The 22,433-nt window shown below is 40.9% G+C and overlaps 1 protein-coding gene and 1 pseudogene across 30 annotated transcripts in view; one reads left to right on the top strand and one right to left on the bottom strand.

The window, feature by feature from the left end:
- Window positions 1–22,433, top strand: part of BRCA1 (BRCA1 DNA repair associated) — an 88,565-nt gene that overhangs the window by 27,603 nt on the left and 38,529 nt on the right. For 12 of the 30 annotated variants that reach the window (XR_009215389.1, XM_032163747.2, XM_058445994.1 and 9 more), the window contains 6 exons: window positions 834–939; window positions 3,415–3,460; window positions 5,450–5,526; window positions 6,480–9,905; window positions 10,306–10,394; window positions 18,751–18,922. Coding sequence is in view for 29 of the 30 variants with exons in the window: in XM_032163747.2 (XP_032019638.1) it covers window positions 834–939; window positions 3,415–3,460; window positions 5,450–5,526; window positions 6,480–9,905; window positions 10,306–10,394; window positions 18,751–18,922 (3,916 nt within the window). In the remaining variant the exon portion in view is untranslated. The remainder of the gene's footprint in view (window positions 1–833; window positions 940–3,414; window positions 3,461–5,449; window positions 5,527–6,479; window positions 9,906–10,305; window positions 10,395–18,750; window positions 18,923–22,433) is intronic. The other 18 variants (XM_058445996.1, XM_058445988.1, XM_032163750.2 and 15 more) reach the window with 3 other exon arrangements.
- On the bottom strand, window positions 21,542–22,023 carry LOC131384497 (large ribosomal subunit protein eL21-like; annotated as a pseudogene).

Raw genomic sequence — 22,433 nt, 5'->3', positions numbered from 1 at the left:
TGCGCCTGTAGTTGCAGCTACTCGGGAGGCTAAGGCAGGAGAATCAACTGAATCAGGGAGGTGGAGGTTGCAGTGTGCCAAGATCGCACCACTGCACCCTAGCCTGGCAACAGAGCAAGACTCTGTCTCAAAAAAAAAAAAAAATATATATATATATACATATATCCCAAAGTGCTGGGATTACATATATATATATATACGTATACACACACACACACAAATTAGCCAGGCATAGTGGCACACGCTTGTAGTCCCAGCTACTCAGGAGGCTGAGGCAGGAGAATCTCTTGAACTTAGGAGGCGGAGGTTGCAGTGAGCTGAGATTGCGCCACTGCACTCCAGCCTGGGTGACAGAGCAGGACTCTGTACCCCCCCCAAAACAAAAAAAAATGTTATCAGATGTGATTGGAATGTATATCAAGTATCAGCTTCAAAATATGCTATATTAATACTTCAAAAATTACCCAAATAATACATAATTAGGTTTGAAAGAAAAAATATTCAAATCACACATATCCCAGACATTTTATTATTACTACTACTATTATTTTGTAGAGACTGGGTCTCACTCTGTTGCTTATCTGGTCTTGAACTCCTGGCCTCAAGCAGTCTTGCCCCAGCCTTCCAGAGTGCTGGGATTATAGGCATGAGCTACCGCTCCCGGCCCCAGACATTTTAGTGTGTAAATTTCCGGGCATTTTTTCCAGGCATCATACATGTTAGCTGACTGATGATGGTCAATTTATTTTGTCCATGGTGTCAAGTTTCTCTTCAGGAGGAAAAGCACAGAACTGGCCAACAATTGCTTGACTGTTCTTTACCATACTGTTTAGCAGGAAACCAGTTTCAGTGTCCAGCTCTCTAACCTCGGAACTGTGAGAACTCTGAGGACAAAGCAGCGGATACAACCTCAAAAGAAGTCTGTCTACATTGAATTGGGTAAGGGTCTCAGGTTTTTTAAGTATTTAATAATAATTGCTGGATTGCTTATCTTATAGTTTTGCCAAAAATCTTGGTCATAATTTATATTTGTGGTAGGCAGCTTTGGGAAGTGAATTTTATGAGCCCTATGGTGAGTTATAAATAATGTAAAAATGCAGTTCCCACCTTGAAGAATCTTTACTTTAAAAAGGGAGAAAAAGAGGCCGGGCACGGTGGCTCACACCTGTAATCCCAGCACTTTGGGAGGCCAAAGTGGGAGGATCACCTGAGGTCGGGAGTTCGAGACCAGCCTGGCCAACATGGAGAAACTCTGTCTCTACCAAAAAATACAAAATCAGCCAGGTGTGGTGGCACATACCTGTAATCCCAGCTACTTGGGAGGCTGAGGCAGGAGAATCACTTGAACCCGGGAGGCGGAGGTTGCAGTGAGCCGAGATTGCACCATTGCACTCCAGCCTGGGCAAAAAGAGCGAAACTCCATCTAAAAAAAAAGAGCAAAAGAAAGAATATCTGGTTTTAAATATGTGTAAATATGTTTTGGAAAGATGGAGAGTAGCAATAAGAAAAAACATGATGGATTGCTACAGTATTTAATTCCAAGATAAATTGTACTAGATGAGGAAGCCTTTTAAGAAGAGCTGAATTGCCAGGCGCAGTGGCTCATGCCTGTAATCCCAGCACTTTGGGAGGCAGAGGTGGGCGGATCACCTGAGGTCGGGAGTTCAAGACCAGCCTGACCAGCATGGAGAAACCCCATCTCAACTAAAAAAAAAAAAAAAATTAGCTGGGGTGGTGGCTCATGCCTGTAATCCCAGCTACTCAGGAGGCTGAGGCAGGAGAATCGCTTGAACCCAGGAGGTGGAGGTTGTGGTGAGCCGAGATCGCACCATTACACTCCAGCCTAGGCAACAAGAGTGAAACTCTGTCTCAAAAAAAAAAAAGAGCTGAATCTTGGCTGGGCAGGATGGCTCATGCCTGTAATCCTAACACTTTGGAAGGCCGAGGCAGAAGGATTGGTTGAGTCCATGAGTTTAAGACCAGCCTGGCCAACATAGGGAAACCCTGTCTCTATTTTTAAAATAATAATAAATTTTTGGCCAGGTACGGTGGCTCATGCCTGTAATCCCAACACTTTGGGAGGCTGAGGCAGGTAGATCACCTGAGATCAAAGTTCGAGACCAGCCTGAATAACCTGAAGAAACCCCTCTTTACTAAAAATACAAAAAAAAAAAAATTAGCTGGGTGTGGTGGCACATGCTTGTAATCCCAGTACTTGGGAGGCTGAGGCAGGAGAATAGCTTGAACCAGGGAGGCGGAGGTTACAATGAGCCAACACTACACCACTGCACTCCAGCCTGGGCAATAGAGAGAGACTCCATCTCAAAAAAATAATAATTTTTAAAAATAATAAATTTTTTTAAGCTTATAAAAAGAAGAGTTGAGGCCAGCATAGTAGTGCACATCTGTAATCTCAGCAGTGGCAGAGGATTGCTTGAAGCCAGGAGTTTGAGACCAGCCTGGGTAACATAGCAAGACCTCATCTGTACAAAAAATTTTTTTTAAAAATTAGCTTGGTGTGGTGGTGTGCATCTGTAGTCCCAGCTACTCAGGAGGCAGAGGTGAGTGGATAGATTGAACCCAGGGGTTTGAGGCTGTAGTGAGCTATGATCATGCCACTGCACTCCAACCTGGGTGACAGAGCAAGACCTCATCTCCAAAAAAAAAAAAAAGAGTTGCTGAGCTCAGAATTCAAACTGGGCTCTCAAATTGGATTCTTTTTAGAATATATTTATAATTAAAAAGGGTAGCCATCTTTTGAGTTCCCAGGCACCACCACCTATTTATCATAACACTTACTGTTTTCCCCCCTTACGATCATAAATTCCTAGACAACAGGCATTGTAAAAATAGTTACAGTAGTTGATATTTAGGAGCACTTAACTATATTCCAGGCACTATTGTGCTTTTCTTGTATAACTCATTAGATGCTTGACAGACCTCTGAGATTGTTCCTATTATACTTATTTTACAGATGAGAAAATTAAGGCACAGAGAGGTTATGAAATTTTTCCAACGTATTAAACCTAGTAAGTGGCTGAGCCATGGTTCAAACCTAGGAAGTTAGATGTCAGAGCCTGTGCTTTTTTTTTGTTTTTGTTTTTGTTTTCAGTAGAAACGGAGTCTCACTTTGTTGGCCAGGCTGGTCTCAAACTTCTAACCTCAAATAATCCACCCATCTCGGCCTCCTCAAGTGCTGGGATTACAGGTGAGAGCCACTGTGCCTGGCCAAGCCCGTGCTTTTAACCACTTCTCTGTATTACATACTAGCTTAACTAGCATTGTACCTGCCACAGTAGATGCTCAGTAAATATTTCTAGTTGAATATCTGTTTTTCAACAAGTACATTTTTTGTTTAACCCTTTTAATTAAGAAAACTTTTACTGATTTATTTTTTGGGGGGAAATTTTTTAGGATCTGATTCTTCTGAAGATACGGTTAATAAGGCAACTTATTGCAGGTGAGTCAAAGAGAACCTTTGTCTATGAAGCTGGTATTTTCCTATTTAGTTAATATTAAGGATTGATGTTTGTCTCTTTTTAAAAATATTTTAACTTATTTTAGGTTCAGGGATGTACGTGCAGTTTGTTATATAGGTAAACACACGACTTGGGATTTGGTGTACAGATTTTTTTCATCATCTGGTTACTAAGCATACCCCACAGTTTTTTGTTTCCTTTCTTTCTGAATTTCTCCCTCTTCCCACCTTCCTCCCTCAAGTAGGCTGGTGTTTCTGCAGACTAGAATCATGGTATTGGAAGAAACCTTAGAGATCATCTAGTTTAGTTCTCTCATTTTATAGTGGAGGAAATACCCTTTTTGTTTGTTCGATTTAGTTATTAGCACTGTCCAAAGGAATTTAGGATAACAGTAGAACTCTGCACATGCTTGCTTCTAGCAGATTGTTCTGTAAGTTCCTCATATACAGTAATATTGACACAGCAGTAATTGTGACTGATGAAAATGTTCGAGGACTTCATTTTCAACTCTTTCTTTCCTCTGTTCCTTATTTCCACATATCTCTCAAGCTTTGTCTGTATGTTATATAATAATCTACAAGCAGCCCCAACTATGTTACCTACCTTCCTTAGGTATTATTGCTTGACCCAAGTTTTGTTTTTTTTTTTTTTTGGAGAACGGGGTCTTGCCCTGTTGCCAGGATGGAGTGTAGTGGCGCCATCTCAGCTCACTGCAATCTCCAACTCCCTGGTTCAAGTGATTCTCCTGCCTCAGCCTCCCAAGTAGCTGGATTGCAGGCACACGCCACCACACCCAGCTAATTTTTGTATTTTTAGTAGAGACAGGGTTTTGCCATGTTGGCCAGCCTGGTTTCAAACTCCTGAGCTCAAGTGATCCACCCACCTCGGCCTCCCAAAGTGCTGGGATTACAGGCATGAGCTACCATGCCCGGTCGACCCTAAGATCTAGTCTGAACTATGATGGCGATATTGTCAGTTTTTGTTTGTAAATTACTTCCCTCGTTTCACAATTGGAAGGAAGTGATTTTTAGACTGAAAAGCAGCACAGAAGGTAGTGTAGCAAAGTGGTGGTTTGTATTCTGTTGGGTTATCTGCAATCCTAGGGTTTTCTTTGTTTAGATATCCTTGCTCCTGCCTTCTCATTAAGATATACTTTTAAATGTTTTTAAAAACTATCTTTTGGCTGTCATTTAAATGTTGGCTTTCATTTGCATGTCCATAAAGCAATGTTCCTGCTCTGATTTTTGTGGCTGTGTGTCCTCAGTCTTTGACCATTCCATTTCTTTTTTTTTCTTTTCTTTTTTTTTTTTCTTTGAGACGCGGAGGCTCACTCTGTTGCCCCCAGGCTGGAGTGCAGTAGTGTGATCTCGGCTCACTGCAACCTCCGCCTCCCAGGTTCAAGCAATTCTTCTGTCTCAACCTCATGAGTAGCTGGGACTACAGGTATACACCACCACGCCCGGTTATTTGACCATTCCATTTCTTTCTTTTTTTTTTTTTTTTTTTTTTTTTTTGAGACAGAGTCTTGCTCTGTTGCCCAGGCTGGAGTACAGAGGTGTGATCTCACCTCTCTGCAACCTCTGCCTCCCGGGGGTTCAAGCCATACTCCTGCCTCAGCCTCTCTAGTAGCTGGGACTACAGGCGTGCGCCACCACACCCGGCTAATTTTTGTATTTTTAGTAGAGACGGGGTTTCACCATGTTGGCCAGGCTGGTCTTGAACTCATGACCTCAAGTGGTCCACGCGCCTCAGCCTCCCAAAGTGCTGGAATTACAGGCGTGAGCCACCATGCCCAGCAACCATTTCATTTCAACTAGAAGTTTCTAAAGGAGAGAGCAGCTTTCACTAACTAAGTAAGATTGGTCAGCTTTCTGTAACTGAAAGAGCTAAAATATTTGATCTTGGTCATTTGACAGTTCTGCATACATATAACTAGTGTTTCTCATTAGGACTCTGTCTTTTCTTTATAGTGTGGGAGATCAAGAATTGTTACAAATCACCCCTCAAGGAACCAGGGATGAAATCAGTTTGGATTCTGCAAAAAAGGGTAATGGCAAAGTTTGCCAACTTAACAGGCACTGAAGAGAGAGTGGGTAGATACAGTACTGTAATTAGATTATTCTGAAGACCATTTGAGACCTTTACAATCCACAAAATCTCTTGGCAGAGTTAGAGTATCATTCTTTGTCAAATGTCATGGTGTGGTCTGATAGATTTAAATGGTACTAGACTAATGTAGCTATAATAAGACCTTCTGTAACTGATTGTTGCCCTTTCGTTTTTTGTTTTTTGTTTTTGAGATGGGGTCTCACTCTGTTGCCCAGGCTGGAGTGCAGTGATGCAATCTTGGCTCACTGCAACCTCCACCTCCAAGGCTCAAGCTATCCTCCCACTTCAGCCTCCTGAGTAGCCACACCCGGTTAATTTTTTGTGGTTTTATAGAGATGGGGTTTCACCATGTTACCGAGGCTGGTCTCAAACTCCTGGACTCAAGCAGTCTGCCTACTTCAGCCTCCCAAAGTGTTGCAGTTACAGGCTTGAGCCACTGTACCTGGCCTGCCCTTTACTTTTAATTGGTGTATTTGTGTTTCATCTTTTGCCTGCTGGTTTTTTAATATAGGGAGTGGTAAGTCTGTAGATAGAACAGAGTATTAAGTAGACTTAATGGCCAGTAATCTTTAGAGTATATCAGAACCGGTTTTCTGATGGCCATTCTGCTTTTAATTCACTCTTAGACGTTAGAGAAATAGGAGGTATGGTTTCTGCATAGGGAAAATTCTGAAATTAAAAATTTAATGGATCCTAAGTGGAAATAATCTAGGTAAATAGGAATTAAATGAAAGAGTATGAGCTACATCTTCAGTATACTTGGTAGTTTATGAGGTTAGTTTCTCTAAATATAGCCAGTTGGTTGATTTCCACCTCCAAGGTATATGAAGTATGTATTTTTTTAATGACAATTCAGTTTTTGAGTACCTTGTTATTTTTGTATATTTTCAGCTGCTTGTGAATTTTCTGAGACGGATGTAACAAATACTGAACATCAACAACCCAGTAATAACGATTTGAACACCACTGAGAAGCGTGCAACTGAGAGGCATCCAGAAAAGTATCAGGGTAGTTCTGTTTCAAACTTGAATGTGGAGCCATGTGGCACAAATACTCATGCCAGCTCATTACAGCATGAGAACAGCAGTTTATTACTCACTAAAGACAGAATGAATGTAGAAAAGGCTGAATTCTGTAATAAAAGCAAACAGCCTGGCTTAGCAAGGAGCCAACATAACAGATGGGCTGGAAGTAAGGAAACATGTAATGATAGGCAGACTCCCAGCACAGAGAAAAAGGTAGATCTGAATGCTGATCCCCTGTGTGAGAGAAAAGAATGGAATAAGCAGAAACTGCCATGCTCAGAGAATCCTACAGATACTGAAGATGTTCCTTGGATAACACTAAATAGCAGCATTCAGAAAGTTAATGAGTGGTTTTCCAGAAGTGATGAACTGTTAAATTCTGATGACTCACATGATGGGGGGTCTGAATCAAATGCCAAAGTAGCTGATGTATTGGACGTTCTAAATGAGGTAGATGAATATTCTGGTTCTTCAGAGAAAATAGACTTACTGGCCAGTGATCCTCATGAGTCTTTAATATGTAAAAGTGAAAGAGTTCACTCCAAATCAGTAGAGAGTAATATTGAAGACAAAATATTTGGGAAAACCTATCGGAGGAAGGCAAGCCTCCCCAACTTAAGCCATGTAACTGAAAATCTAATTATAGGAGCATTTGTTACTGAGCCACAGATAATACAAGAGCGTCCCCTCACAAATAAATTAAAGCATAAAAGGAGAGCTACATCAGGCCTTCATCCTGAGGATTTTATCAAGAAAGCAGATTTGGCAGTTCAAAAGACTCCTGAAATGATAAATCAGGGAACTAACCAAATGGAGCAGAATGTTCAAGTGATGAATATTACTAATAGTGGTCATGAGAATAAAACAATACGTGATTCTATTCAGAATGAGAAAAATCCTAACCCAATAGAATCACTCGAAAAAGAATCTGCTTTCAAAGCGAAAGCTGAACCTATAAGCAGCAGTATAAGCAATATGGAACTCGAATTAAACAGCCACAATTCAAAAGCACCTAAAAAGAATAGGCTGAGGAGGAAGTCTTCTACCAGGCATATTCATGCGCTTGAACTAGTAGTCAGTAGAAATCTAAGTCCACCTAATTATACTGAATTACAAATTGATAGTTGTTCTAGCAGTGAAGAGAAAAAGAAAAAAAAGTACAACCAAATGCCAGTCAGGCACAGCAGAAACCTACAACTCATGGAAGATAAAGAACCTGCAACTGGAGCTAAGAAGAGTAACAAGCCAAATGAACAGACAAGTAAAAGACATGACAGCGATACTTTCCCAGAGCTGAAGTTAACAAATGCACCTGGTTCTTTTACTAACTGTTCAAATACCAGTGAACTTAAAGAATTTGTCAATCCTAGCCTTCCAAGAGAAGAAAAAGAAGAGAAACTAGAAACAGTTAAAGTGTCTAATAATGCCAAAGACCCCAAAGATCTCATGTTAAGTGGAGAAAGGGTTTTGCAAACTGAAAGATCTGTAGAGAGTAGCAGTATTTCATTGGTACCTGGTACTGATTATGGCACTCAGGAAAGTATCTCGTTACTGGAAGTTAGCACTCTAGGGAAGGCAAAAACAGAACCAAATAAATGTGTGAGTCAGTGTGCAGCATTTGAAAACCCCAAGGAACTAATTCATGGTTGTTCCAAAGATACTAGAAATGACAGAGAAGGCTTTAAGTATCCATTGGGACATGAAGTTAACCACAGTCAGGAAACAAGCATAGAAATGGAAGAAAGTGAACTTGATACTCAGTATTTGCAGAATACATTCAAGGTTTCAAAGCGCCAGTCATTTGCTCTGTTTTCAAATCCAGGAAATCCAGAAGAGGAATGTGCAACATTCTCTGCCCAGTCTAGGTCCTTAAAGAAACGAAGTCCAAAAGTCACTTTTGAATGTGAACAAAAGGAAGAAAATCAAGGAAAGAATAAGTCTAATATCAAGCCTGTACAGACAGTTAATATCTCTGCAGGCTTTCCTGTGGTTTGTCAGAAAGATAAGCCAGTTGATTATGCCAAATGTAGTATCAAAGGAGGCTCTAGGTTTTGTCTATCATCTCAGTTCAGAGGCAACAAAACTGGACTCATTACTCCAAATAAACATGGACTTTTACAAAACCCATATCATATACCACCACTTTTTCCCATCAAGTCAATTGTTAAAACTAAATGTAAGAAAAACCTGCTAGAGGAAAACTCTGAGGAACATTCAATGTCACCTGAAAGAGAAATGGGAAATGAGAACATTCCAAGTACAGTGAGCACAATTAGCCGTAATAACATTAGAGAAAGTGCTTTTAAAGAAGCCAGCTCAAGCAATATTAATGAAGTAGGTTCCAGTACTAATGAAGTGGGCTCCAGTATTAATGAAGTAGGTTCCAGTGATGAAAACATTCAAGCAGAACTAGGTAGAAACAGAGGGCCAAAATTGAATGCTATGCTTAGATTAGAGGTTTTGCAACCTGAGGTCTATAAACAAAGTCTTCCTAGAAGTAATTGTAAGCATCCTGAAATAAAAAGGCAAGAATATGAAGAAGTAGTTCAGACTGTTAATACAGACTTCTCTCCATGTGTGATTTCAGATAACCTAGAACAGCCTATGGGAAGTAGTCATGCATCTCAGGTTTGTTCTGAGACACCTGATGACCTGCTAGATGATGGTGAAATAAAGGAAGATACTAGTTTTGCTGAAAATGACATTAAGGAAAGTTCTGCTGTTTTTAGCAAAAGCGTCCAGAGAGGAGAGCTTAGCAGGAGTCCTAGCCCTTTCACCCATACACATTTGGCTCAGGGTTACCGAAGAGGGGCCAAGAAATTAGAGTCCTCAGAAGAGAACTTATCTAGTGAGGATGAAGAGCTTCCCTGCTTCCAACACTTGTTATTTGGTAAAGTAAGCAATATACCTTCTCAGTCTACCAGGCATAGCACCGTTGCTACCGAGTGTCTGTCTAAGAACACAGAGGAGAATTTATTATCACTGAAGAATAGCTTAAATGACTGCAGTAACCAGGTAATATTGGCAAAGGCATCCCAGGAACATCACCTTAGTGAGGAAACAAAATGTTCTGGTAGCTTGTTTTCTTCACAGTGCAGTGAACTGGAAGACTTGACTGCAAATACAAACACCCAGGATCCTTTCTTGATTGGTTCTTCCAAACAAATGAGGCATCATTCTGAAAGCCAGGGAGTTGGTCTGAGTGACAAGGAATTGGTTTCAGGTGATGAAGAAAGAGGACCAGGCTTGGAAGAAAATAATCAAGAAGAGCAAAGCGTGGATTCAAACTTAGGTATTGGAACCAGGTTTTTGTGTTTGCCCCAGTCTATTTATAGAAATGAGCTAAATGTTTATACTTTTGGGGAGCACATTTTACAAATTTCCAAGTATAGTTAAAGGAACTGCTTCTTAAACTTGAAACATGTTCCTCCTAAGGTGCTTTTCATAGAAAAAAGTCTTTCACATAGCTAGGACGTCATCTTTGACTGAATGAGCTTTAACATCCTAATTACTTGTGGACTTACTTCTGGTTTCATTTTATAAAAGGAAATCCCAGTGTCCCAAAGCAAGGAATTTAATCATTTTGTGTGACATGAAAGTAAATCCAGTCCTGCCAATAAGAAAAAGACACAGCAAGTTGCAGTGTTTATAGTCTGCTTGTACATCTGAACCTGTTTTTGTTGTTATTTTAGGTGAAGCAGCATCTGGGTATGCAAGTGAAACAAGCGTCTCTGAAGACTGCTCAGGGCTATCCTCTCAGAGTGACATTTTAACCACTCAGGTAAAAAGTGTGTGTGTGTGTGTGTGTGCGCCCGCGTGTGTGTGGTGTCCTTTGCATTCAGTAGTATGTATCCCACATTCTTGGGTTTGCTGACATCATCTCTTTGAATTAATGGCACAATAGTTTGTGATTCATTGTCTTCTTAAATTAGACTGTAAGCACCTTGATGGAACTCATACTATCTTTTATTTCACACACACACACGCACACACACATACACACACTGCCTAGCTCATTGTAGCATACTAAATACTGATTTTAATGAATAAGCTAAACCTTCGAAACCCATTTGCTAATCCCAGCACTTTGGGAGGCCAAGGTGGGTGGATCACCTCAGGTCAGAAGTTTGAGACCAGCCTGGCCAACATGGTGAAACCCCACATCTACTAAAAATACAAAAATTAGCTGGGCGTGGTGGCCAATGCCTTGTAATCCCAGCTACTCTGGAGGCTGAGACAGGAGAATCGCCTGAACCTGGGAGGCGGAGGTTGCACTGAGCCAGGATTGTACCACTGCACTCCAGCCTGGGTGACAAAGTGAGACTCCATCTCAAAAACAAACAAAAACACATCATTTCCCCTATAGCAAAAACATGACAGCACTTACTGTATCAAAAGAGGTGAGAAAAAGGAGCCACAGCAGGATGATTCAAGGGGCTCTGCATAGCTCCATTTTAAGAATATGCCTACTGCAGGTCAGAGAAGGTAAGCAAACTGCCTAAGGCCACACAGCCAGGTACAGAACTCTGACCAATATTATTGCCAGCAATTGCAATTTTGGTGTTTATTCTTGGTACCAAGTTGGAGACTATAGGGTTCTCTTCCTAATAGAGACCATCTAGCCTTTCACTGTTTTGTGGATACTTCTTTCTCTTCTTTTTTTTTTTTCCTTTTAAAATCTAGTTATTTTTTTCTTTTTGGTTTCTCTGACACAGGGTCTCTTACTCTGTCACCCAGGCTGGAATGGAGTAGTGCAATCATAGTTCACTGTAGCTTTGACTTCCTGGGCTCAAGTGATCCTCCTACCTCAGCTTCCCGAGTAGCTGGGACCACATGCGCCCACCAACACTTCCAGCTAATTTTTAAGTTTTTACTAGAGACAACATCTCACTATGTTGCCCAGGCTGGTCTCAAACTCCTGGGTCAAGTGACCCCACCTCAGCCTCCCAAAATGCTGGGATTACAGGCGTGTGCAACCACGCCTGGCCTATTTTTTTTAATTGCTCATTAATCATCTTTTTTCTTTAAAAAAGAAAGATGGGAGGCTAAAGCAGGAGAATCACTTGAACCCAGGAAGCGGAGGTTGCAGTCAGCTGAGATCATGCTGCTGCTCTCCAGCCTGGGCAACAAGAGTGAAACCCCATCTCAAAAAAAAAAAAAAAAAAAGAGAGTACACAATCTTACTTTCTGGACCTAATGGTCAAGGCCAATAATTTGGTCACCTATGAAGTAAATAAAAGCGTTACCATATATATGACCATTTGGTAATGTGAAATGCTTATGTACTAAAGGCAGAATAGTCTAGAAAAAACATTCTGTATCACAACATCTAAAAATTAACATCATCTTCATCATAGAACCAGGCACTGTCTCCTAATTTTTTTTTTTTTTTGAGATGGAGTTTTGCTCTGTCACCCAGGCTGGAGTGCAGTGGCACAATCTTGGCTCACTGCAACCTTCGCCTCCCAGGTTCAGGTTCAAGTGATTTTCGTGCTTCAGCCTTCTAAGTAAATGGGATTGCAGGTGACTGCCACCATGCCCAGCTCATTTTTTTGTATTTTTTTAGTAGAGAGAGGGTTTCACCATGGCCAGGCTCGTCTTGAACTCCTGAACTCAAATAATCCACCCGTCTCAGCCTCCCAAAGTGCTGAGATTACAGGCGTGAGCCACCAGGCCTGGCCTAATTTTTATTTGTAGAAGTGGCACCAAAATTTTCCAAGTTCTCATGCAAAAATTCAGGCTCATCTAAGTTTATTTTTTTCATTTATTTATCTCCCACTAAATTGACAAATTCTAATAATTAGGTTGGTTCTTTGTATTCCTAGCACAGGGTTCTATGCAGAATACACACACAGCAATTGCTGGCAATAATATTGGTGAGAGTTCTGTACTGGGCTATATGATCTTAGACAGTTTGCTTATGTTCTCTGACCTGCCGTAGGCACGTTCTTAAAATGAAGCTGTTCAGACCCCCTCGAATCATCCTGCTGTGGCTTCTTTTTCCCACCTAAGTCTTAAATACCCTTTTAGCTGCTAGTAAGTGAATGATGTTTTTTTGTGAACATTCTGAAGTCAGATTAGATGAAGTTGAGAAAAGCCTGATATTCTTATAAAGTTATATATGTGCATCATAGAAAACTTAGGAAATACAGATAAACAAAAATCATCCATGGATGAACCTTGAAGACATTGTGTTAACTGAAATCAACTGGACACCAAAGGACACATGTTATATGCTTCCACTTATATGAGATACCTAGAATAGTTACATTTGGTTACTCTGGGTACATTGCCTATAGATAAGCCTTGCTCCACAAGGAGCAGTAAAAAAAAAAAAAGAGATAAATTCATAGGACAGAAGGTAGAATAGTGGTTACTAGGGACTTGGGGAGGGGGAAATGGGGAGTTACTGTTTGATGAGTACAGATTTCAGTTTGGGATGATGAAAAAGTTCTGGAGATAGATAGTGGCAATGGTAACACAACAGTGTGAAAATGCTTAATGCCACTGAGCTGTACACTTAAAATGATTAAAATGGTAAGTTAATTGCAATTTGTGTTATCCAGAAATGGTTACCAATTTATTGGTGTATATTCTTTTAGTATTCCTGTATGTGCACAGAGGGGCTTGTATATACTTTATCTTTAAAATATATCCAGGAAGCCAGGCACAGTGGCTTACACCTGTAATCCCAGCACTTTGGGAGGCCGAGGCAGGAAGATTGCCTGAGCCCCGGAGGTCAAGGCTGCAGTGAGTTGTGATCACGCTACTGCACTCCGTTCTGGGCAACCCCTGTCTGAAAAAAAAAAAAATTAGTGAGTCTTAGTGGTGCACACCTGTAGTCTCAGCTACTTGAGAGGCTGGGGTAGGATTGCTTGATCCCAGCAAGTTGAGGCCGTGGTGAGCCATGATGGTGCCACGGCACTCCAGCGTGGGTGATATGGTGAGACCCTGTCTCAAAAACAAGAAATCCAGATAATTCTGTACATTGTAATCTAGCTTTTACTGGATCATTAAAATTCTTTTTTCTTTTTTTTTTTTTTTTTTCTGAGATGGAGTTTCACTCTTGTTGCCCAGGCTGGAGTGCAATGGTGCGACCTCGGCTCACCGCATCCTCTGCCTCCTGACTCCTGTGTTCAAGCGATTCTCCTGCCTCAGCCCCCTGAGTAGCTGGGATTACAGGCATGTGCCACCACGCCCAGCTAATTTTGTATTTTTAGTAGAGACAGGGTTTCTCCATGTTGGTCAGGCTGGTCTCAAACTCCTGACCTCAAGTGATCCACCCGCCTCGGCCTCCCAAAGTGCTGGGATTACAGGCGTGAGCCACCGCACTCAGCCTGGGTTATTAAAATTCTTAAGCGACTTCATTTTTAATTACTATATGGGATTCTATCTTTCCAGTGTACCATGATTTATTTGACCTATTGCTGAATGTTGGAGGTTTCAGGGTAAGAGGCACAGTTTGCTATTACGTACATCACTATAGTGGCATCCTGGTAGCTAAATATTTGCCTACATCCCTGATTATTTCCTTAGTCTACATTACTGGGACTAGGATTATGGTGTTTGATACATGTTACTAAATTGTTTTTTAGAAAGATTAAACCAGTTTGTGCTCTTCCAGCCCCTGTGGTATATGATAGTTCCTATTTTCCTGTACCTTGCCAACACTGAGTGATATCCAGTTTTAAAATCTAAATCTTGCATTGCTATGAGAACTACAATTAGAGAGGGCTTATCTTCTACTGCCCATTCTCTGTACAGAGCAAATCCCTCTAGACCTGAAGCCCCTTGGAGTAGTCAAGAAACCTTTGAGATGACTCCCCACTTTGTATCTGAGCTGTCACCAGTATTCTCCATTTCTTCAGGATTGCCATGGCAACTAAATTGATGAAAAGATTTAGGAGGCCTTTTCTCTGTTTGCAATTCCTATGATCCTTTTTGGATGTGGGTTTGGGACTCTGTCAATATACCCATCATCTAATTCTGTCCATTGTGTTTTAAAGTTTAAGGTTGCAATTTCTGATTACATCTGCCTTAGCCATACTATATTATATTTGACATTCAATATACAATGTCCTTGTTTTTCTGTATTTCTAATCTTATTCCCAGAGATGTGTCTATTTGTTCAGGATTCATTTTGCAACGTGTTTTTACTAAGCATCTACCCAAAACAGTTGAAGTCAGATTTCAGGCTATCTTATGTCTAAAGTAGCACAGGCAGGAAAAACTATTGAAGTGGGATTTTTTTTCCCTTTTTGTACTGAACCGAGAAAAAGTATATAGATGATAGAGAATTCCTAATTTGGTATCATTGATATCTGGGTTTTTGTTTGTTTTTACAGAAGACTGATTAACTATACTTATTTATTAATTTATCTTCTCATTAATAAACACTTGCTGAGTGCTTACTGTCTGCTAGGCATTAGGGAGACAAAAGTGATTAAGGGAAGATTCCTTCTATCAAGGTCATGTGTTCCATTTGGGTATACTAATGCATTAGCAATGTAAATCAAGTAGTGAGAGATCATCTGTTCCCGATAGGAGATGGATTATTGGTGGGGATTTCTGTGTGTGTGTGTGTGTGTGTGTGTGTGTGTGTGTGTGTGATAAAGTAAATATAGGAAATGTTAATTATAGATTCTAAGTAGTAGATATATAAACATTCATTGCAAAGTTGCTTCAAGTTTTCTGTATATTTGAAAATATTCACAACATGTCAACAAAACTAGCATGATAAAGCCACTATTTGTGCTAAGACTTCAGCTTGTATTTGGATTAGGCTTATTATGTAGTAGTAGGAACATTAGAAATAGTTTTAACTCATTAAATACACATGTTTTATGGGAAGGTTTTATATATATATTTATATGTAATGAATGTGAACAAACAAGGGTCAGATATACACTCTGCTTCCCTCCAGACCAGTTCCGGCTGCTGTGCTGCACATTTCAGGAGTCTTATTAGAATTAGCCACATTCTGCCCACTTGCCCTTACTTCTCATATTTCACAACTCCTCCTGGTGGGGACTTAAGGAGACATTCAAACTAGGCCTTGAAAGATAAGAATTTTTCCAAGTGGAAAAAGAGGAGTGGTAGAACGTAAGGTAAAGGTACAGAGTCATGGAATTCCCAGGAAACATAAAGTTGTCATGTGTTATAGGAAAACAACTTGTGTGAGAGGTGTTGGGAGAAATGAGAGATAATACCAGGGTGTAAAGGGCCTTTTGAATGCTATGTTTAGGAATTTGGACTTTATCCTAATGGCAGTAATGACTAACAATTATATAGTGTTCAAAAAGTATAACTCAGCAGTGGTATACCACTAAGGTTTTTTTTTTTTTTTTTTTTTTGAGACAGTCTTGCTCTATTGCCCAGGCTGGAGTGCCGTGGCACGATCTCGGCTCACTGCAACCTCTGCCACCCGGGTTCAAGTGATTCTCCTGCCTCAGCCAGGGTTTCACTGTGATGGCCAAGATGGAGCACTAAGGGTCTTTATGGAAGAAAAAGACATGATAAACAGGGCTTTTAGGGAACTTCTACAGTAATGTAGCTGTATTAAAAGTAGAGATCAGAGCAGCATAGTAGAAGACGAAGACTAGAGCTAATTGAAGGAGCACTTCAGAATTAGAATCAAGAAGTCTTAGAAACCTGTTGGTTTTATTCTCCTTAATGTATTTGGCCACTTGCCTGCTGGGGAATTTGTCTAAGTTATAAAAAATAATTCCTTTGGGAAACCCAAAGGAAAGTTATCTATTAATAATTACCCCACTACTTGTTCTGATTTATGTAATGGCCATGTAGAGGTTAGATGTGATGGTTGTGACAGTAGTGACTAATACAGCCTGTGAAGCACTTTGGTCAGATATCTATGTGCTTTCATTCCAGGTTAACTGAGGCAAGACTTTGGCTAGGGTTTGATCAGTGATGTAACTACTCATAAGTACCACGTGGTGGCAATGGCGTTGCTGCAGACCTTGGCAGCAAAGCAGTGTTAGAGTAGCAGTGGAAACCTTTGTGAAGCTAGGAATACATTTTCTGATCATAAAAACCTCCTGAAAATTGTGAACTCAGTGTAGCAGGAGAAAGAAGATGGCTTGTTTTTAGTAAAGGGCAAAGTCATTTTTAAGGATCAGAAGAAGAAATGGAGAGTGAAACAATGTGTTCCTGCCCCACTCCCCCACTGGACTTTTTGGCAACCATTGATGTTCCTTCTAAAAGTGATTTTTAAACATGTATATTTTGAAGCCAGGCACAGTGGCTCACACCTGTAATCCCCACACTTTAGGAGGCCGAGGTAGACAGATCACCTGAGGTCAGTAGTTCAAGACCAGCCTGGACAACATGGCGAAACCCTGTATCTACTAAAAATACAAAAATTAGGCCAGGCGCGGTGGCTCACACCTGTAATCCCAGCACTTTGGGAGGCTGAGGCAGGAGGATCATGTGGTCAGGAGATCCAGACCATCCTGGCTAACACAGTGAAACACCGTTTCTACTAAAAATACAAAAAATTAGCTGGGCATGGTGGCGGGCGCCTGTAATCCCAGCTACTCAGGAGGCTGAAGCAGAAGAACGGCTTGAACCTGGGAGGTGGAGCTTGCAGTGAACCGAGATTGTGCCACTGCACTCCAGCCTGGGCAACAAAGTAAAACACCGTCTCAAAAAAAAAAAAAATATTAGTCGGGCATGGTAACAGGTGCCTGTAATCCCAGCTACTTGGGAGGCTGAGGCAGGGAGAATTGCTTGAACCAGGTAGGCAGAGGTTGCAGTGAGCCAAGATCGCACCACTGCACTCCAGCCTGGGGCAACAGAGCAAGACGGTCTCAAAAAAATAAATAAAATAAAATAAAATAAATTCCTAAAAAGGATATTTTGGAAAACCCTTTACATACCTAAATTCTTTATTTATCAAATACTTGGGCTTAGCACATTCTTCTTTGAAATGGACCAATAAACAACAGGAGCCCATAAGCAAAAAGAACCCATTATTTTAAAAACAGTAACTATCCTTACAGGCTTTCTCAGGGCTCTTTCTGTTGGATCCTTCCTTCTCACAGGTCCTTGCTAATGATCTCTAGGTGGACACATTCTAGATGAGATGTCCCTGCCTAGAATGGCAGCACCATGAGGGCTATATCCTCAGTACTAGGACAGCGCCTGGTGCTTAATAGATAGTAAATAGTTGTCTAATTAACTGAGCAAACAGATAGATTCATGAATTAGCTTTTTGTTTTTTCTGTTAGAAACTAAAGGTTCAGGTCAGGCACAATGGCTCATGTCTGTAATCCCAGCACTTTGGGAGGCCGAGGCGGGCTGATCACTTGAGGTCAGGAGTTCAAGACCAGCCTGGCCAACATGGTAAAACCCTGTCTCTACTAAAATTACCAAAATTAGCTGGGTATCCTGGCAAGCACCTGTAATGCCAGCTACTTGAGAGGCTGAGGTGGGAGAATCGCTTGAACCTGGGAGGAAGAGTGCGTTGCAGTGAGCCAAGATGGTGCCAGCCTGGGTGACAGAGGGAGACTTAAAAAAAAAAAAGAAAGAAAAAAGAAACTAAAGGTTCAAAAAACCCCAGAAAAGGAAGAGTCCTCACAAGCCAGTAATCTAGGCAGGATTACTGATAGTATTTTTATATTTGTTGTATTTTTATAAAATGCCATAGATAGAGGGCTTTTTTCAACATTACATCAGTCTAAAAGTCACACATTTTTATATGAACTAACCTAAGTGTCTGATGAATCTCACAACACCAAGTCTTTGAAATGTGCCCGTATAAATAAAATGTTAACAGATTCATGCTTATTTTAAATATCGATAGTGTTTAAATACCTTAATTATTTTTTCACTCCCTAGCTTTAAAAGAAAATAACCAACTTGAAAAGGGCATCACAATAAATCAAGTCTATTTGGGGGAGTTTGAGGATTTTTTCCCTCACTAACATCATTTGGAAATAATTTCATGGGCATTAATTGCATGAATGTGGTTAGATTAAAAGGTGTTCAGCCAGAACTTATAGTTCCATACTAGGTGATTTCAATTCCTGTGCTAAAATTAATTTGTATGACATATTTTCATTTAATGGAAAGCTTCTCAAAGTATTTCATTTTCTTGGTGCCATTTATCGTTTTTGCAGCAGAGGGATACCATGCAAGATAACCTGATAAAGCTCCAGCAGGAAATGGCTGAACTAGAAGCTGTGTTAGAACAGCATGGGAGCCAGCCTTCTCACAGCTACCCTCCCATCGTAAGTGACTCTTCTGCCCTTGAGGACCTGCAAAATCCAGAACAAAGCACATCAGAAAAAGGTGTGTATTGTTGGCCAAACACTGATATCTTAAGCAAAATTCTTTCCTTCCCCTTTATCTCCTTCTGAAAAGTAAGGACCTAGCTCCAACATTTTATGATCCTTGCTCAGCACATGGGTAATTATGGAACCTTGGTTCTTGTCCCTGCTCACAACTAATATACCAGTCAGAGGGACCCAAGGCAGTCATTCATGTTGTCATTTGAGTACCTACAACAAGTAGGTGCTGTGGGGAGCCCATGGAAGATACATGGTATACAACATAGCTCTTGCTCTATTGGAAGCTAAGTGGAATGGGAGAAATTGGTGACAGGCAACCCCATAATTTCAGAAAGCTATGAAAAAATACTCAGACATATTCCTTATAACACTGGTGTCACATCACAGACCTATTTAATGTGCTTCTGATTTATAGGGAGAGACATCCTATACTTCAGGAACTGCACTTTGATCCACAGAAAGCCTAGTGATGGAGCTCCTGTTAGTTCAAAAGGAAAAGAAAAGAACAACACAGAGAGCCTAATTATGCAATAGAGTCAAGTACTTTACAGCAATGTTACAGTTATCAAAAAAAATCCAGATGGACCTCTGAGAGGATGCCATTGGAGTAACCAGGCAGGTGCAGTTGATCAGAGCTGACTTCCTATAAGAAGTGAGCACTGAGCTGAGGAATAATGGCATAAATGAAGGAAAGTGAGATGGAAATTTGAGTTTTTAATTGGAAAGACAATACATCAGGCAGGTTTTTAAATAGGGGCAAACACACAGACACATAGGAGATGCTAGGCATGGGGTCCCCACTAGGATGCTGCTTAGAAACATGCAAGGGTGGTGAGTGCTCCCAAAGTACACTTCATTCCTAGCTCGGTGATTCTTATCTGAATGTTAAAGTTCCTTCTTCAGCACCCTGTTCCACCGTCCAACTGGGGACTTTAAGACCTTTCTTGGAGTCTTTCTAGGAACTCAAGTCTGCTACTTATACAGAACAGTGGCTTTGGTCCCCAGTTGTGCCTTGCAGTATTTTTGTGTTCAGGAAGAAACAGTAGCTCTTGGATAAAGAAGCTAGTTAGAAACTCTGTTACTATAGCAGTGCTTCAAAATGTATTTCCTTAAATGCTTTCTTTGCAACTATCTTCATTTAGTTCATCTCTCAGATAATGACAGATGAGAGTCCCATCCCCAGTATAATACTCTTCTTTGGGGTACTTTCACCATCTTCAGTCTAAACACAGACTAGACTTTCAATTCTAATGTGTAAGATATAAAATGTTATTATGTGTGACTTTGAATATCTGTGTAAATCTACTATCTCCTCTTTGATGTATACATGTGTTTATTTTTTTCTAGAGATCTGTAACTGAAATGCTTAATTTCTGAATTGTTTTGGATATCACAACTTAATACCAACATAAATTTTGAGCCTTTTCCTCCCTAAATCTGGTGTGAGTCTAACTGAAACTCAAATGAACTTTTTAAAAATAATTTTTTCTTTTCTTTAACTTTTTTTTAAGTAGAGACTGGGACGCACTGTTAACTAGGCTGGTCTTGAACTCCTGATCTTGAGCAATCCTCCCACACCTCAGCCTCACCTTTTTAGAGAAGGTCTTGCTCTGTTGCCCAAGCTGGAGGGCAGTGGCATAATCACAGCTCACTGCAGCCTCTCGACCTCCTCAAGCGATCCTCCTGCCTTAGCCTCCCAAGTAGCTGGGACTATAGGCGTCCACCACCATACCCAGCTAATTTTTTTTTTTTTATTTTTTGTAGAGACAAGGTCTCCCTATGTTGCCCAAGTTGGTCTCAAACTCCTGGACTCAAGCAGTCCTCTCACGTCAGCCTCCCAAAGTGCTGGGGTTACAGGTGTGAGCCATGGCACCTGGCCAGAACTTCTAGTAGAAAGAATATTGTTTCCAGGTGCGGTGGCTCACGCCTGTAATCCCAGCACTTTGGGAGGCCAAGGCAGGCGAATCACCTGAGGTCAGGAGTTCGAGACCAGCCTGACCAACATGGAGAAACCGCATCTCTACTAAAACTACAAAAAATTAGCCAGGTGTGGTGGCACATGCCTGTAATCCCAGCTACTTGGGAGCCATGGTGCCCGGCCTAGTTTATTATTTCTTAATATCTGTTGTCTTCCAGTGTCTTCCTTAGTTCTTCACAATACCCTGTACAATGCTTAGCACACAGTGGGCAGTCTGTAAGTTTATTAAATGTTTGATGTGGCCCATACTTCCTATCCACGAAGAATGTAACATGTTAAGACATCTAGATGAGGGAATGATTTAAGAGGAACTACAATAATATTCTGAAACTTGGGCTCTGGATCTCGGCATTTAGACTTTCCTAAACCAGCCAGCAAGTAGATCATCATGTCACAAGGCCTAGGTTGGGCTTGCTGTTCAGAGAATGAATTAAGGATTAAGGAGAAAAAAAAGCAGAAAGGTTTTGCTCTGTTTTTCAGGTTGTATTGAGTTATTGACTTCTAACTCAAGTTATCTTATTTGCTTCATTGCGTGAGGCCCATTGTAGTAAGAAGAGGAATTTATTTGCTAAATGTTCTGGTGATAGAATGACTTTTCTTTTTTTTTTACAGTCCAAAGGTCTTTTTTTTTTTTAACACCTACTATGCCATGAATTCATAGGGAATAGGTTCCAGCTGCTCAGGCTCCTTCCCATTGGTTCTCACAAAGTGTGCTTCTCTGGGTGGAGCAGGCTGGTGCTTCAGTTGAACCCACGTACCTTTCTCTTTGGCTTCTTTCTTTTTCTGATCATTTTCCTTCACGCGTTTCAGGAAGCTGTCTCGGCTCTTAGAGTGTTTAATGTGCTCAATACTCACATTAATTCTCTTGGCAAGAATCTTGCCCTTAACTTGTTTACAGCAATACCAACAGCATGCTGGGTCACATTGTAGACTCTTCCAGTTTTGCCATGGTAACACTTGTGGGGCATTCCTTTTTGAACAGTACCCGTTCCCTTGATGTCTGCAATATCACCTTTCTTATAGACTCGCATATACGTGGCCAAAGGAACAACTCCATGTTTTCTAAAAGGCCTAGAGAACATATATATGGTGCCTCTCCTCTTTCCCTTTGTGTTCGTCATTTTGGCGAATTACTGAAAGATGGTGGTTCTGGCCAAAAGGAGGAATGACTTTTTAATAGCTGTGTTTGTATCTGAGCCTTCCCTCTGCCTTTCATTTTTTTTGTTTTGTTTTGTTTTGTTTTGTTTGAGATGAAGTTTCACTCTTGTTGCCCAGGCTGGAGTGCAATGGCGTGATTTCGGCTCACTACAATGTCCGCCTCAGCCTCCCGAGTAGCTGGGATTACAGGCACCCACCACCATGCCCAGCTAATTTTTGTATTTTTAGTAGAGACAGGGTTTCACCATGTTGGCCAGCCTGGTCTCAAACTCCTGACCTCAGGTGATCCACCTACCTTGGCCTCTCAAAGTGCTCGGATTATAGGCGTGAGCCACATCACCCGGCCGTTTTTTTTTTTTTTTTTTTTTTAACTGTT

This window comes from Hylobates moloch, unplaced genomic scaffold, assembly GCF_009828535.3.
Source record: "Hylobates moloch isolate HMO894 unplaced genomic scaffold, HMol_V3 SCAFFOLD_10, whole genome shotgun sequence".
NCBI lineage: Eukaryota > Metazoa > Chordata > Mammalia > Primates > Hylobatidae > Hylobates > Hylobates moloch.
Note: the sequence above shows the minus strand (reverse complement) of the source record. Positions and strands in the feature narration are given on the sequence as shown.